A 17,676-nucleotide genomic window follows, 5' to 3' on the forward strand; every position below is an offset into this window, starting at 1 on the left:
AAACAGGATGGACACCACCCCACCCTCCATACACACCCAAGATTTTACAGTTACAAGTTACAATGTGTTTATTTCCTTTTTAGTTATCCATCAGCCATCACTGACAGTCTTGTGGTTAAACTGTTAACCGATAATTTTTTTTTAAAGCAAAATCATGACTCATGAAGATACCTCCAAATGAACACAAATTAAAGAATTTATTTAGCTCATTAATTAAATGAAAGAACCAGTCAGATGTTATAACTGGTTCAAAGGAAGAGCCAAATAAGTACAAATTCATATAAAATAAAGCAATTTTGAAATGAATATGCAAATGGATACAAATCTGGTTTTCCATAGGAGGGGAGCTTGTCCCTCCACTGGACAAAATTTGTTCCCATGTCTATAGACAAATTATTTTGCACTGCTATCAGGTATCTACAATTTACAGAGTTATAAAACTGCTCCCATGGAATCAGAATCTGATAATCTGCTAAACTGATCTAGAAAATGCCATTTTCCACTGAAACACCAACTTTTCCCTACAAAAGCAGGGTTTGGGGTCAGACATGATGTGATCAAATGCCACTTGTAGCTGTAGTATGATTTTGGACCTATCTTACCTCAATCTCCTTATCTATGAAATGGGAATGATAATAATCTACTTCATAAAAGTATTAAAAAAATTAAATGAGATAATCCATGTGAAGCTAGCTGCAACTTGCCTAGTACATAATAAGCAGTCAATGAATGTTAGCTGCCATTTTATGCATATATATGAATATACATATATAATATCAATGACATTTTATTTTTTATCCATTCTTACATATTTATTTGTTATTATTATTGAAAACATTACAGGGAAGCACATTGCCTCAAAGCTATCATGGTAGAAGAAAGACATAAGCTGCTCCCACTGTGGGTCAGGCTATAAAAGAGCCCTGGGGTCCAAACAGCCCCAAAGGACTAATGTTGCTAGGAAGGAGGATTAGTCCCTGGAGGAGGGCATTGCCCTCTGTTTGCAGACTGCTCCCACATACTTATCTCTCTTTCCCCAGCCTGGAGATTTTCATAGTTTTTCATTGTGAGAAATGCAGAGCTTTTCTTGGTTTAGTAATAATACCTGTTGTTGTTATTGTTTAGTTGCTAAGTCTTGCCCACCAGGCTCCTCTGTCCATGGGATTTCCCAGACAAGAATACTGGAGTGGGTTGCCATTTCCTTCTCCAGGGGATCTTCCCGACCCAGGGGTCAAACCTGAATCTCCTCCACTGCAGGTGGATTCTTTATGGCTGAGCCACCAGGGAAGCCCGTAATGGTACTTACTGGATGTTATAATTAATCTTTCTAAAAAATATGGGTCAAAAACTATATAGAGATCCCCACCCTCTTAAACCTATATTGCAAAGCAATTATCTTCCAATTAAAAAATTTTTTAAAAGCTATAGGGTTTCTCCAAGGTATGAGTGTCTGGTCAGCAGGCAGCTTTCCAGCATTTAAGGATCCAGAAGCCAGGCTCTGTCCATCTCTGGCTCCTCTAGTTCTATCCTAATGTTCGCAGACTTCTGGCAAGAATACAAATGGAGACCCTCCTGCGGTTGTCGGATTTAGCAAATAAAAATCAAGATGACTAATTAAATTTTAACTTTAGATAAACAATGAATACTTTTTTAGTACAAACATGTCCTGTGTAATATTTAAGATAGACACTCATACCAAGAAAACATTCGTTGTTTACCTGGAATTCAATTAGACATCTTACACTTCATCAGGTAACCCAGCACATACCACGTATTTAAAAGTTAAAGAGCTTTTGGAAACAAATTGTTAAAGAAAATATTTTCTGGGACTTCCCTGGAGATTCAGTGGTTAAGACTCCGTGCTTCTACTGCAGGAGGCATGGTTCAATCCCTGATTGGGGAACTAAGATCCCACGTGCCACATGGCATGGCCAGAAAAAAAAAAAGAAATTGTCATCCTTCTTTGACAAATGTACTTTCATAATGACCCAGAAGGCCAGGTTCCCATTTAGAATCTTTAGACTCCTTAAGTTTCCACGTCACCCTCCCATCTGCTCGCTTCCTTTTGTCTCCACTGTCCCTGAGCTGTCTCTCACTTCAGGGAACCTCATGAGCACGTGTGAGGATGCCCCAGTTCAAGCACATACACAACCCCTGCAGACAGCCACCTTTGTCCATTCCTTGGGCTTAGGGGTATATCGCCTGGTAGATGGTCCCTCCGTAGGGAGCACAGCCTGGGGAAGAGGTCCTTACAGACTTCAGAAGGAAACCTGCAGCCACCTGGAGAGTGATCTAGACGAGAGAGTGCGGGCTCTGGGCAGGCACGTACTCTTGCCTCTGTGGCTTCCCCTGTGTCCAAGTCTAATGTGTTGGATTTCCTTCTTCTCTAGGAACTCATTGTCTTCTTCATCCCATCAGCATGAGGAGAGAGAATATAGAGGGGAGTCCCCAGTTTTTTAAAGCTTTAACCTGGAAATGATACACATTTCCTCTGCTAACATGCCATTGGCTAAAACTTAGACAGGTGTACAGAATGATAAGGAATCTTTACTACCTACAAGACTGATACTAGGATGGCAATAGGCATGCAGTGTGGTGTACTATGACTCTTAAGGGAAAACTAATATTTTTAGAGTATTTTATATACCCAATAGTTAACCAAAACACAACAAGAATCCTCAAAATGACACCCCCACACCAGACTTTCTACCCTTGTGTCCCCGACAGCACTTAGGCATGGGGGCCAAGCATATAGTCAGCATTCCATGAATATTTATTGAGGAGTGCATAGTTATTTATTATTTATTATTGGATTGAAGTAAAGATTTAATGCACATCATCTTGGCATAATGGAATGAACTAGGAAGAAGCAAGAGAGATGCTGTAATAGAAAGATGCTGACCAAAGAGTCCCTCACTAAAAAGAACCCTTCCTGGAAGATACTCAAAGCCTAAAACCCCAATGCATTCACTCCCGGGGGATGGCTACCCTCAGAATACATGGAGAAACTAAGAGGTCCCGCATGTGCATGTGCATTTCCACTCAGCAGTGTACTTTGTTACCCGTTTTTCTTTACTCTGAGAAAAATACAATTTAGAATTTAGATTAAGAATTTAGAATTTGAATTTAGAATTTAAAAATACTATTTAGAAAATATGCTGTTTTAAAAATAAATTAAAAAAAAAAGGATGCAAGAGACACTGGTTCCATCCCCGGTTGGGAAGATCCCACATGCCGCGGGGCAGCTGAGCTCATGTGCCACAATTAATGAGCCCATGCTCTGGAACCCTCGAGCCACAACTACTGAGCCCATGTGCAGCAGCTGCTGAAGCTCGCGTACTTCAGGGCCTGTGCTCTGCAACAAGAGAAGCCAACACAATGAGAAGCCCATGTACCTCAACTAGAGAGTAGCCCCGCTGGCTGCAACTAGAGAAAGCCCTCACATAGCACCAGCTTCCCTAGTGGCTCAGACTGTAAAGAATCTGCATGCAGTGCTGCAGTGCAGGAGACCCCGGTTTGATCCCTGGGTTGGGAAGATCCCCTAGAGGAGGGCATGGCAACCCACTCCAGTATTCTTGCCTGGAGAATCCCCATGGACAGAGGTGCCTGGCGGACTGCAGTCCATGGGGTCGCAAAGAGTCGGGCACAACTGAGCGACTAAGCACAGCATGGCACTCACACAGCACAACCAAAAGTAAAGTAAATTTTAAAAATCCACAACCCAAAGACTATGGCAGCTTCTCTGCTGGCTCTCCTTCCAGAGCAAGTGTTAACCTACAGAATGAGAAATTTAAAATCTTCCTACTTTATAGTCAGACTTTACTTTTTGTATGGTTCTCCATTCACTGTGATCATTTTGGAATTTCACATCGGTCTCTGGATTCACAGAGGTTGCCTGACCATCTATCCAGGTGATTTCTAAGAGTTTCTGAAAGACGGTTGCAAAAGAGGAGTTCTGAAGAACAGTGAGCAGGGAGCGTGTCAGTTCAAGCAAGATCCTCTGTGCGGTGTCCCTGCCCACCCTCTCACTTCCCCAAAGGGCACTGCAGCCCCTCCTAGGGGGCACCTCCCCCATTACTGCATTCACACTTCGTGTGGCTGTTGTCGCTTCACGTGGGCCTCCCTCCTTCAGACTGCAAGGTCTCTGAGAAGAAAAATATGTCTTGTTACATTTTTGTAACTCCTACACAATAAAACATCTAGCAAGTGTATTTGTATGTATGTCTGTGATATACATATGTCTGTTTGTTTATGTAGTTGTTTACATACCCATTTTTATTGAATTATAGTTGCTTTACAATCTTCTGTTAGTTTCAGGAATACAGCAAAGTTATTCAGTTATTCTTTCAGATTATATTCCATTATAGGTTATAACAGGATATTGAATACAACTCCCTGTGCTATATAGTAAATCTCTGTTGTGCATCTATTTTATGTGTGGTCATTTGTATCTATTAATGCCACATTCCTAATTTGTTCCTCCCTCTCTCCTTCTCCCCTTTGGTAACCATAAGTTTATTTTCTGTTTTACATATATATTTATTTTCATTATATATATAATTTATTGACCACCACAATACCTACTCTTGAGTATATCATTTAACCTTCAAAACAATCTTATGTGGTTGATGCTATTAGTTCTCACTTAGAGATAAGAGGACTGAGTCATAGAAAGGTTAAGTAAATTACCCAAAGTCACATGATTAGTAAGAATAAGAATTAGTAAGATATTAGAATCCAGGGTTGACACTGAGGTGTGTTTTTAGCCTCTTTGATGGAGCTACCACCACCATTTACTTAGCATCTGCTATGTGCATTTGTGCAATGTTCTTCACATTCATTATTTCCTTATCCTGCAAAGGATCACAGTGAAGTGTGGATCTCACTTTAAAACAGAAAACTTCCTTTGGGTGTATACCCAGAGGTAGAATTGCTGGATCATATTATAGATGTATTTTTAATTTTTTGAGGAAGCCAGAAACAATACTTCCAAGAGATATCAGCAGTCCCATGTTCATTGCAGCTCTGTTCACTATAGCCAAGACATGGAAACATCCTAAATGCCCAGAAACAAATAAATGGATTAAAAAGGGTATAATATATATACACAATGGGATATTATTCAGCCATGAGAAAGAAGAACACCCTCCCAATGACAACATGAATGGACCTTGGGCTCCTTATGCTATGTGATATAACTCAGAAAGAGGAAGACAAATGTTGTATGTTATTACTTGTATGTGGAATCTAAAAAGGTCAAACTCATAAAAAGCAGTAAAATGGTGGTTAGCCCAGGATAGGCGAGAGGATACGACTGATATTGTTTACGGGTACAAACTTGCATAAGTAGTAACTTAGCCATAGAGAACTAATGTGCAGTATTAGGAATGCAGACAGCAGTTTGGTACTATAATCACCAAGCTTGCTAAGAGACTAAAATTTTAATTGTCTCAATGATGAAAAACAAAAGATAACTATGTAATGCAATAGAGGCACAAAATATAGCTACAATGGCAATCATATTACAATATACACATCTATCAAATTAACATGTTGTACATCTTAAATTTATCTTTGACATTTGACAATGTTATCCATCAAATACATTCAATTAAAAAATGAGAAAACTGAGGCCCAAGGAGTTTATGTAACTTACCCAAAGTTACACAATTAGTAGGCAGTAAATCTAACATTCAACCTAGTGTTACCTCCCACACCACAAATCACCTGGGAGAAGTGGGCACAACTGTATGTAAACATCATTAATGAGAAGAAAAGATGACAGTTATGCTGACCTATTTCTTTTTTTCAGGTTCAGTCATTTTTAGCATCACTTGATGGAGAGAAGCTGGAGGTCTTAAAAAATGACCTAATTTCCATTAAAGACATCTTTGCAGCCAAAGTATTCGAGAATGAAGAGAATCAAGAAGCGCAAGGTAAAGAAAAATAACCAGATAAAATAGCAAGACAAACTGTTGGTGTCATCCTTATGAAGCTGCCGTTAATAAGCACAGCCCTTTAAACAGGGCAGAGGCACTGTTCAGCACTCCTCTAACAGAGCTCTCCTGCTCACTTCCCAACTCTGTGCCCCTGCTCTTGTCACAGGAGCTGCTCACACTGACCTGCAACCCTCCCTTCCTCTGGGTGGGAGCTCCTGAGTCAGGCATCTTTACTTCTCTGATGTCCAGCATGTCACAGGCACACAGCAAATGCATCTGATCGAATGATGAAAGAGCACAGTGCACTCAACAGGGGCCCTAATGGCTCGAGTTTATGCTGCAGTGTCGAATTTTTTGTCTGCACGTGGAAGTCGTTGAATGTGGTTGGCGTTGATGGTGGGCAGTCTTTGAGATTTCCTTTCATATTTTTCTTCTTCCTTTTAACTTCTGTGTGTAGGAGTTAGGCTGTATTTGTAAGTGGCCTACCCTTCCCCCTGAAAGTGCAGTTCTGACAAAAGCACACAGTACCCCAGGGCCTGGAGGGTCAGGTTGTCAGTCACTGCAGTGAGCCAGATGCACCCTCCCACGATATGCTTCCAGCCAGATGATGACATGACCCAAGGAGACTAGAAGCGATCTTGTGAGAGGCGAGGCTTCCTTGAGAGGGGCCAAGATGTTTTCCAGGTTGGATGTGCTTAATGATTAGGTTGTCCATTTGGGAGCAGAATCTAGTAAAGCATTTGCTATGTACATGGAGAGTGATTGATGTCAGCACCATGCACTGCACCTGCCATCGTTTTGTGTAGGTTATGCTGAGAATTTAAGCAACCAGGGACACACAAGGCTGGCTTCTCCTAGGATCCTCTGAAGGGTCTTACATGCAACATTTTTACTACTTACTTGCTACTCGGCCTTGAACAAGGTATATAACCTTTCTGAAACTCAGTATTTTACATATACAATGGAGACAGTGATACCTATTCCCAAGGGCTACTGTAAGGATCAAATTAGATAATATATGTAAAAATGTATATTACAGTGCCTGGTACATGGAACTGCTCAGTGTTCGCTGTTCTAATTATCAGACATGCTAACACAATGCCAGGAAAATAGCAAAGATGCGATAAGCTATAGCTTTTATTTACAATTGTACTTATGATAATGTACATTCATATCATCCAGTCTCTGGAAGCATTTTGTGATACATACCTTTAAAAAGAAAGTCACTCAGTCTGTCCGACTCTTTGTGACCCCATGGACTATACAGTCCATAGAATTCTCCAGGTCAGAATACTAGAGTGGGTAGCCTTTCCCTTCTCCAGGGGATCTACCCAACCCAGGGATCAAACCCAGATCTCCCACATTTCAGGCGGATTCTTTACCAGCTGAGCCACAAGGGAAGCCTAAGAATACTGAAATGGATAACCTATCCCTTCTCCAGGGGATCTTCCCGACCCAGGAATCATGTACCGGGGTCTCCTCCATTACAGGCAGATTCTTTACCAACTGAGCTATGAGGGAAGCCCGATACATACCTTTAATCAAAGCTCAAACACAGGAGCACAAATCCTTCAGCCTAGATGTTCAGGGCAGTATCATTCTAAGCATTTGCAAACTGTCATTTAAAAAATATCTCCCCCCTTATTCCCACATACTGACCTTCTGTGCCTTCAGTTTAATGAGATTTATGCTCATTGCATCAAGATAGAAGAATCAATTACACTGCAGCATAGAAAAAGGTCAGTATCAAAGAGACAGTTGGAGAACGTTTCTGAGCATTTGCGTGTTGCTATAAAGTCACAAAGGATGACAGCCTTGTCTTTGGTTTAATAATGAAGAAACTAAGACACTGGCTGTCAAAGGTCCTATGGTTTGTATTATGGACCCAAGATGAACCAATGTAGATGCCTCTTTTCCAGAGCAACAATCACCAACAAATGCAGGCTGTTTTTCTTCAGCCTCTGTCCTACGGGGGGTGTCATTCAGCACAGATAAAAAGAGGATCCCTAACATCAAAGAAATATTATTGCCTGTGTAAGTTAAGGCAGCATTGCACCCCCGACAAGTACTATTTCTTGGAGAGGACACTTGATTCAAACTGTTAAATAGAAAATGTTACTTCATGTGTTGTGTTCCAGTCTTAATACAGAGCTTCAATAAATGGAGATTTTTGAATATGACCAAAAAGCAAATTGCAGTCTTGAACAGCTTGCTTAGGAAATGGTAGATTCGTCTCTCCTTAAGTGACGGAACCCTGTTACCTCCCATAATACAATATGTTCATTTTCCTAAAGGAAATCTCCAGATTATCAAAACACTACTAATTTTAATTAATTTAATAAATAGATGTCATTTAAATGCCTAAAGAAGAACAGGAGAGAAGAATAGCAGGGTTGTCATTAAATCAATCCAGGTATGATGGAGTGTTACAAACTCCAGAAAGGTGAGGGATTAACTAAAAGCTGTCAAGAACAATCTCATCAGTGAGAGCAAGTAGACAATCCAGGAGCCAAATTCTAGGAGAAACCAGAGCTTTTTCATCATATTTTTTCTTGTAAGCACTTATATTTCTATAATACCTCTAACACCTAAATAATTTATTTGATCGTCTCAGAAAATGTAATAAACTGTCATTTTTAGATAAATTTAATATTGGGCTCCTCTGTTTTTAATAATGTTAACTAATGATTTGCATGTTTGTCTTTCCAGCAACACATAATTTTATTACACTGCCATGGGTCTCTAATTTGGTTTCCCACTGTTGTAAGGAGATTTTTAAAAGCTATTTCCTCTTTTCACTGCCTTGGTGAAAAACTTCTCAGCAACATGTACAGACCAAGAATTGTAGTAATAGGTCTTCTTTGTTGCAACACTATCATCTGTGTTTTTATCTACTTTCATTTTTCTCTGTGATGATTTTCCTAAAATGTTTGCTCTAAGTTATTGGTGTATTTCTCTGTTTTATGAAACAAATGCACATTTGAAAACTGGAGATACACAGAGTACATATATCCTAATTTAGTATGGATTACTTTCAAATATTTTTAATCTCCCTATGTTTATATCTTTGTAGCATATAACAATATCGTTATATAAAACTTTAGTGTTTACAAAATGCTTACACATTTGTTTTATTTGGTCCTTACAATAACACTAAAAAGGAGATGGGTGAGTTTTCTTATCCTAAATTTACAGAAGAGGAAGTGGAAGCTAAGAAGCCTTGTGACTGGCCCCAGTCACAGAGCCACTAACTGCAGGAGCTAGGGAAGAACTCCAGCCTCAAGTCAGGCTCTTTCTGCCCACACAGATGAGAAGGACCACGCAGCTGGGGAATGAGAACCTGTGGGAACCGCCCTTCTAACTTTGCCCACTTAGAGAGGGTGAGACCAAGACCTCTGACCAGCAGAGAGAGAATCTCAATTTTTGATGGAATCCCATTCGCTTTCTCTCTAATTCTCTCTTTGTAGGCCTCCAATTCTCCCTTTTTCTGCTTGTCACTAACGCCTTTCTCATCCTGGAAGGCTAGGTGCAAGCATCACCTCCTTCTGGAAGCTTTCTTAATACCCACGATCAAGCTTTGCAACAGCCTGCTCTATCTGAGCGCTCGCCTTACGGATTTTTATGATTTGCTTGTATCACTTCACCATGGACAAAGACAGCTATCTCTCGACCCCAGGGCACATGCCTCCCTCTGCCGGCCACAGCTACCCTGGCCCCCATCCCTGTGACTCACTCCCCTCCTCCTCTGGGCTCTTACTCAAAAGTCACTGTCTCAGCTGCTCCCCACTGGAGATTCTTAACCCCCAGCTGTCCCTATTCCTCTTCCTTGGTTTCTTCTTCTCCATAAAGCTTCTTTCCTGACTTATATGCTTTCCATCTCTAGTATCTTTATTGATCTGCTCCCCGGTGAGAATAAGTATATAAATTCTAGGGGATGATAAACTGATACAGGCCTGGCTATCTTGACAAGCTGCTGATTAACCATTTTGTCTCTAAAACAGAAACAAAGACAGGCGGACAAGTGTTAGCTACAGAATTTCTCACACAGCTCAGGCCTCTCTGAAGCTGCCATCTTCACCCACTAACGTAAGCCAGGTATTTCCTTCTCATGGGCTTTTGAGATCATGTAGTCAGGCCAGACCAGAGAAGGCAATGGCACCCCACTCCAGTACTCTTGCCTGGAAAATCCATGGACAGAGGAGCCTGGTGGGCTGCAGTCCATGGGGTCGCTAAGAGTCGGGCACAACTGAACGACTTCACTTTCACTTTTCACTTTCATGCATTGGAGAAGGAAATGGCAACCCACTCCAGTGTTCTTGCCTGGAGAATCCCAGGGGCGGGGAAGTCTGGTGGGCTGCTGTCTCTGGGGTCACACAGAGTCGGACACGACTGAAGTGACTTAGCAGCAGCAGCAGCAGCAGTCAGGCCAGACAAATGATGCTTTTAGACTGTAACCTCTCCTCACCCCAGACTAGTGATACAACCCACAGTGGAATCAATTCTTTTATTGATTTATTTTTTATTAAGGTATAGTTGAATTACAGTGTTGGGTTAATTGCTGCTATACAGCAAAGTGACTCAGTTATATATGCATTCTTTTTCGTATTATTTTGTGTTATGGTTTATCACGGGATATGGAGTGTCGTTCCCTGTGCTGTGCAGTAGGACCTTGTTGTTAATCCATTCTATTCATATATATACCAGTTTGCATCTGCTAACCCCAAACTCCCACTCCTACCCTCTCCCACCCACCTCCGCCTTGGCAACCAGTCTATTCTCTATGTCCTTGATTTTGTTTCCGTTTCACAGGTAGATTCATTTGTGTCATATTTTAGATTCCACAATAAGTGATATCATATGGTGTTTGTCTTTCTCTTTCTGACTTACTTCACTTAGTACAATAATCTCTAGTTGCATGAAATCAATTCTTTAGCACTAATCAGAAACTTTAAAAATGGCCTCAACTTGTAGATTTAAATGAGAGATAGAAGATGGTAACTTTTAAAGATCTCTCCTTTTTATTGCCCATCAATGAGATTAATTTTATTTCATGTATATGACATGCTATATAATCAATATATTAGTAAATATGGTACAACTGATTAGTAAATTATTTTTCAATAAATATTCATTTTAATCACCTGTTATGTTCCAGGCACTGTGTTAGATTCTCTGGATTCAAGAATGAGCAAAACAAATACCATCTGTACTTTCAGGTAGCTTCCAATCTGGAGGGAAGACATACCATTATGAAATATTGTATGACCAGGCAGGTCCTAGGAAACCATGAGAAGTTTCTCCAGAGATATGTTGTTATAGGTATTAAGATAAAAGTAGATGATCCACGGAGACTAATTCTGCTTGCTCAGCACTGTGGCTCTGTGGACACAAAAGGGCGCCCTGGGGTATCATTAAGGGTTGCAATGCTAAGCATAACAATACTATAAGCCTTAAATACAGTGTTGTCCCAGGGCTCTCAGGCCTGAGAAACGTCATTAATTTGTTCATGCAGTCATTCAACAAATCGCTGCTGACCGTCTATGCCTGTTATGGTATACATGGTCCCTCCCTGCCTTCATGTGCCCTTCAGTCCAGCCCAGGGGCGCCCCAGCTAGAGCTGTGAGCAGCAAGGCTTTACCAGCCCCCCACCCAGCTGCAGCCTGCTACCTCGCCACTGTGCTTGAATATCCAGGCACGGCTCATCTTTGCCCGGCAGCTGGAGGGCGGGCTGCTGCCACCCCCCACTTGTACTCTGACCACAGGCTGTAAGTTTGGGGGAGCTGCCACATTCTGCAGGATGAAAAATAAATCATGCTTCTTACTTCTGTCATTTTCTATTTCCAGGCATAGAAGAAAACAAAGAAGAGTTTGCTAGCATGCTTACAGAGCTTCTCTTTGAATTACATGTTGCAGCCACACCTGACAAACTCAATAAGGTCAGCCCCATCTGAGTCTGAATGTTTGTTTGTTTGTTTAAAAAGGTCTTGGTTGTAAAATTCCAGAGATTCACCTGAAATAGAAAAACCCCCAAGCCCCAAATGGCACGTGGTGCGAGAGGAGTCCCAGGCCAGCAATTAAGATTTGATGAGGCAACATCAGGAAATGTAACTGTTAAGAACATGCTAGGCTGTGTGATGAGACCTGCATTTTAGTTGCAGCTTCACTGGTGTGATCTTGAACAAGTCACTTCTCCACAAAATAGGATTTTATTCAAAGCAGGGTTATCTCCAGCCTACGGGAGGAAAGAGGCTGAATTGCCAAAGGGCTTTTGCAAGTTCCATCTCCTTTCGCCTCGAAAGTGACATGCCAGAATCAGACAGAGAAAGCACACCAGCCAGAGCCAGGTCACCCTCATGACCCTTCCCACTGGAAAGCTGGTGCCTCGTCCTGTCTAAGATCTAAGGCCATCCGGGCTTTCACGGTCTGGCTTCCTCTGATAGTAACACAGGATGTTTTGCAAGTTGGTACAGGTCTTGCTATAGCATTTCTTAATGAGGTCACTGAGCATTAATTACTTAAAATGGCGTCATTTCCCCCCTTCTCTCTCTCTTTCTTTTTCTTCTTTTTAACAATGAGTGATTGACACGGGTCCTCACTCATCAAGGTGAGTGAGGAAAGGGCAGACTGAGGCAGGGAGGTGCAGAGATGAGTAATTCTTTATCTCTGATAGAGGTCACCAACTCTGGCAGGTCAGTGACTTGAACACAGTGGGGAAATTGCCTCATTCATCTCCGTGCAGCAGCTGCCACTGCTCAGACAGTGTGTGTGTGGTGCCTCCAAGGTCTCACTGGTTTACTTACATAGTCAGGTAAACTTTTGTCCCTAAAAGAGGACACACCAAAGATAGTTTTGTTGGATTTTGTCTCCCCAGATCTTCTCCCAGTTAACTTTCCATCAACACTCTGTGTTATGTTTGACGTGCAAGCTTTCAAATGAGAAGTCAGTTTCACACAAGCTCAGATAAAACTTAAGCAAACAGCTTAAACTGCAATGCAAAAGCTAGTGAGTCTGCCCTTTGAAAATCCAGGGAATAATACATAGGGAAGGTGGTTTCTGCTTGGTCAATAACTTTAAAGGCCACATGTTGCTCAAATTGCACTCATGTGAAATGAAATTAATCAAAGTTCTCTCCTCCCCCACCACCACCCTGAGGTCAGAAGACCTGGCATGGCTGGAGAGGAGCAGAGCCATCCTTCATCTTCCCAGTGTGATACATGATTAGGTTCATGAAACACTGAGGGCTTCATGAAACATGGCAGAAGAAGAGATTTGCTTTAGCAATGACCCTGGCTAAATTTCATTTATGTATATATATTTGTATGTATATATTCTATCATGCTTTTATAGTTGGTCAGGAAAAGTGAAAAATATACTATGGCTTTTCCACAGTGACTATCTGAGTATCATTTTAGAATGCTTTCCAAAACTTTCTCTGGCCCTGCGGTATTCTCTGCATACATTCTTTCTATTATGTCCCTTTTCTTACTGTATTTTACCAGAAAGCAACAACAAGGTGTTTTTAAGGAGGTTGAATAATTGCCCCACCACTCTTTAAACGTACCGAAAACCACCCTTCATGGATTAGGATTTGATCCATGTCATGGGATTGGCTTTTGTGTCTCTGTATTTGTACAATAGACATATTGCTTTGGTTGCGGGGGGGTCCTTTGCAGGCCATGAAAAAAGCTCATGACTGGGTGGAAGAGGATCAAACTGTGGTATCAGTAGATGTGGCTGAAGAGTCAGAAGACAAAACTGAGAAGGAAGAAAAGGAAGAGAAACCTGAAAACCCTGAAGAAGACAAGATGAAAGAAAAGACAAATAAGACAGTCGAGGTAAACATGTTACAGATCATCCACCTAAGAGCAGTAATACGTACATTTTATTAGCAGCTTAATTGTAAGTGAGGCAAAGCCATTTCATTTTCATTTGTACCCTATTCCACACTAATATGAGTATTAACGTAATAAACACTAAGATCCCTCTATGCCAAGACATTTCATGACTTAGCACAGATATTGTAGCCTTCCTCCATAGCTTTACGATTATAATTTAAAGGAAAAAAGATCTTTAAGAACATAGTTGATTTATTCTTTAGGGTAAAATTCCATTCTGTATGCAAATTTGTAACCGTAAAATGTCTTTATGCCCTTCAACTAATGAGGTAATTGAAGCTTTTTTGAAAAAATTTCATTTCCATAGTTTTTATTCTGTAGTTTAATAAATTTATATGTGCATAATTTAGAAGCTGCCTGTGTTAAAAAAATGCGTTTGCAATAACTTTTACATTGAATTTTAGATAAAATGCGTTTGCAATAACTTTTACATTGAATTTTAGATAAAGAAACTTACAATTTAGATCACTCTAAAGAAAAGTGTATACTGAGGTCTATTCATTCAGCCATCCTTCTACACACTTTCTTGCGTATCTGCCTGTTATGTGCCCAGCATCACACTGAGAACTGGGGCGTGTACATGTGTGTGCTCAGTTGCTCAGTTGTGTCTGAGTCTTTGTGACTCCATGAGCCTAACCTGCCAGACTTTTCTGTCCATGGAATTTTCCAGGCAAGAAAACTGGAATGGGTTGCCATTTCCTTCTCCAGGAGATCTTACCTACCCAGGGATCGAACCCATGTATTTTGCATCTCCTGCATTGGCAGGCGGATTCTTTACCAGTTGGGCCACCGGGGAAGCCCGAGAACTGGGGACCCAGCTATAAAGAAGGATTGTCATGTCCCTGGGACCTGGTGACACTTCTATTTTATGGTAGCATTTCCATTTAGAATAGTCTACCCATTAAACTTTGGGTAATTTTTTTAAGGTCATATTTGTTAGGTTTTCTTCCCAAGAATTATTTAATTTTTTTTTAATGTCACAAGATCTTTTAGAAAGTATCTGCTCAGTGAGTAATGTTCTGACTTATACTTTTTGCTTTCAGGAAGTATATATGCTGTCCATTGAAAGCCTGGCAGAAGTAACAGCTCGCTGTATTGAACAGCTTCATAAAGTAGCAGAATTAATTCTTCATGGACAAGAAGAAGAAAAATCAGCTCAGGACCAAGCAAAAGTTCTGATAAAGTAAATGTTACTTTTAATTCTTATTTCTCAAATTTTATGTATTTGTGTCATTCAAACGCACACAGACCCATGTACACCTTTGGCTACTACAGATTCCAGCTTCATGTCAACTAGTTCCATTGTTCTGTGGTCATCTTGAGAAATAAGGACTCTCTTAAGAAATGAACATGCTAGGGAGAATAGTAATAGTTAGCTAGACATTCCAAGAATTATTTTTGGAGAGATTTAAGGGAATATACCTTAAATCATTCAGAGCTAAGTATTTGTTTTAGTAGGTCAGGGTCTTGGAAGTACAAACTTTTGAAGATAATTACATTTTCAACATGCCACACAAATAGAGAAAAGACACCTTAATGGATTTCTCAGCTAGTTTCATAGAAATGTACAAACCACCCCCACTGTTCCTAGGGACATACACCAGCTCTGCATATTCTGAATCTGGCAATGATGGTCACTGTTGTAAGCCAGGTCACTGTGGATTGCTTGTGTGTACATATTTGCTGTAATATGTTTGTTCTTCAATAAGCTGCTGTTATTAGTTTATCTAGTGAAATAAAAATGTGTACATATGTAATGTTATATACGTGAAAATAGCTGGTATCAAGTGTTCATTAAAATAGTTGATTATGGAAGTGAAGAATAAGCCATTAACTTTTAGGCACATGACTATATACTGTGGTATAGAGAACTAACACAGATCCAAATGCCCTCTCATTATTATAAATATATAGACACAGGGGCCAAAATAAAGAGCCTCCTAAAATATATGGGTGCACGCGCACGTGCACCCACACACACGTCTGAACACTTTCACTCAACTAGTCTTCTCTTATTACTAAATTCAGCAATGTAGGTTGGGGAGAAAATTTTTAGTGGAAAGACCTTCCCCAAACTCATTCGTAGTGTCTTCGGTGGCATTTTTCCTCACTTGTCCAGATTTGGCATCTAGTTTAGATTTTCATATCTAAATATGTGGAAATCAAAGATATTATAAGCCCTGCACAATCCTGCCCTTAAAATGTGTACAAAGAATATGCACTTGTCTCAGTGTAGCGGGAAAAGGAAACAGTAAATAGGAAAAGTTTAAAGTATTGAGGAAAAACCTGACTACTATTTACGTTGGTGATTTGAAAGAGGAGGGCTGAAGTCAGAGGTTTCTGAGTATGGAAAGCAGAGCCGTACCCTTAGCTCCTTTCCTATTCCCAGCCCCTGACTGTCCCAACCTTACCAAGCTGCTCCAAAAAAAAACGAAGTAAGGCCTCATATATGTCTGTATAATAAGTGCCTTACCATCCATGTGCCCAAGAACATAGGCAGAACTACTCTTTGCCATCTCCAGCTTTACTCCTGACCCTTTTTTGCAGATAAGTCTTGGATGGGTGGATGGGTGGAAGGGGGGATAGATGGATATAAGGCAACATACCTGAATACATAGTTTAGACACAACCCCTTATTTATCAGAATGAAACTTATTCCCACTGACATCACTAAATCTTTTAATGTAAGATTCTTAACTTGGAGTTATTGTTTTGCTAATAGTATTTTAATCACTGTTCATGTAAGTATATATACTTGTTAAAAGTGGGGGGGATGATTTGGGAGAATGGCATTGAAACATGTGTAATATCATATAAGAAACAAATCGCCAGTCCAGGTTTGATGCAGGATACAGGATGCTTAGGGCTGGTGCATTGGGATGACCCAGAGGGATGGTATGGGGAGGGAGGTGGGAGGGGGGTTCAGGATTGGGAACACATGTACACCCGTGGTGGATTCATGTTGATGTATGGCAAAACCAATACAATATTGTAAAGTAAAAAAAAATTGCAGTCATGGGCTTTCCCTTAGGGATTCTGTTGTATAGCATTTTGTTTATTAGGGAAACAGTAGCTACTATAAAAAATAAATCCTTAAATTTTAGTGGCTTAAAAAAAATTGGGCAATATGCACATTGTTAGATCATTAGGTTTTCAGTTTTTGTCATCATCTTCTATATTATGACAAATACTGCTTTGTTAAATATTTGTATCTACCTTGTGTTATTTTCTTGGGGTAAAGTCCTACACATAGAAAGGCTGGAATAAACACAGAGTTTTGATGTAAGTCTTAAAAAACATATTCTATAGTATCTTTGATCTGAGGTGTCTCATAAAAACATAATCAAGATATAAAGAGACATCTGAGTTTGAATTCCAGCTCTATGATATTCTTGTCCTAAGCAAGTTACTTAACCTTCTTAAATGTCAATTTCTTCATTTATAAAATGGGAATAATCACAGACCCTAATGAAGCCATTATGAGGATTTAATGTGATTATGCATACAAACGTATTTAACATGGTACCTCAGTGACTGTTCATTATTATTTTCAAATGACCAAAATGCTGGTCCCTTGGCAATAGTCTTAAACCCCTACACATGTGGAACTCAAGCCTGGTAATTTCCTGCATATGTTTTTGCTTCTAAAAAGAGGTAGGGTGAGAATTAGATTAAATTGTGACTGTGAGTCATGGAAGAATACTAAGGGAAATTTCTACAGAGCATCTTCAAACTTGTGTGCCCTTCTTTTAAAGGAAATTCTGTATTAGTATCAATAATTGCATTAACAATCCAATTATTTTCCCTTACTAAAAATCCCCAAATCTCTTTTTTTTCCTTCT

General features: G+C 40.2%; 1 protein-coding gene across 5 annotated transcripts in view; it reads left to right on the top strand.

Moving 5' to 3' along the window:
* The window catches only part of FAM114A1 (family with sequence similarity 114 member A1), a 67,716-nt gene that overhangs the window by 41,348 nt on the left and 8,692 nt on the right, over nt 1–17,676 (top strand). For all 5 annotated transcript variants that reach the window (XM_027544273.1, XM_027544277.1, XM_027544274.1 and 2 more), the window contains 4 exons: nt 5,813–5,936; nt 11,784–11,875; nt 13,613–13,774; nt 14,878–15,017. In XM_027544273.1, the coding sequence (XP_027400074.1) occupies nt 5,813–5,936; nt 11,784–11,875; nt 13,613–13,774; nt 14,878–15,017 (518 nt within the window). The remainder of the gene's footprint in view (nt 1–5,812; nt 5,937–11,783; nt 11,876–13,612; nt 13,775–14,877; nt 15,018–17,676) is intronic.

This window comes from Bos indicus x Bos taurus, chromosome 6, assembly GCF_003369695.1.
Source record: "Bos indicus x Bos taurus breed Angus x Brahman F1 hybrid chromosome 6, Bos_hybrid_MaternalHap_v2.0, whole genome shotgun sequence".
In the NCBI taxonomy this organism is placed as follows: domain Eukaryota; kingdom Metazoa; phylum Chordata; class Mammalia; order Artiodactyla; family Bovidae; genus Bos; species Bos indicus x Bos taurus.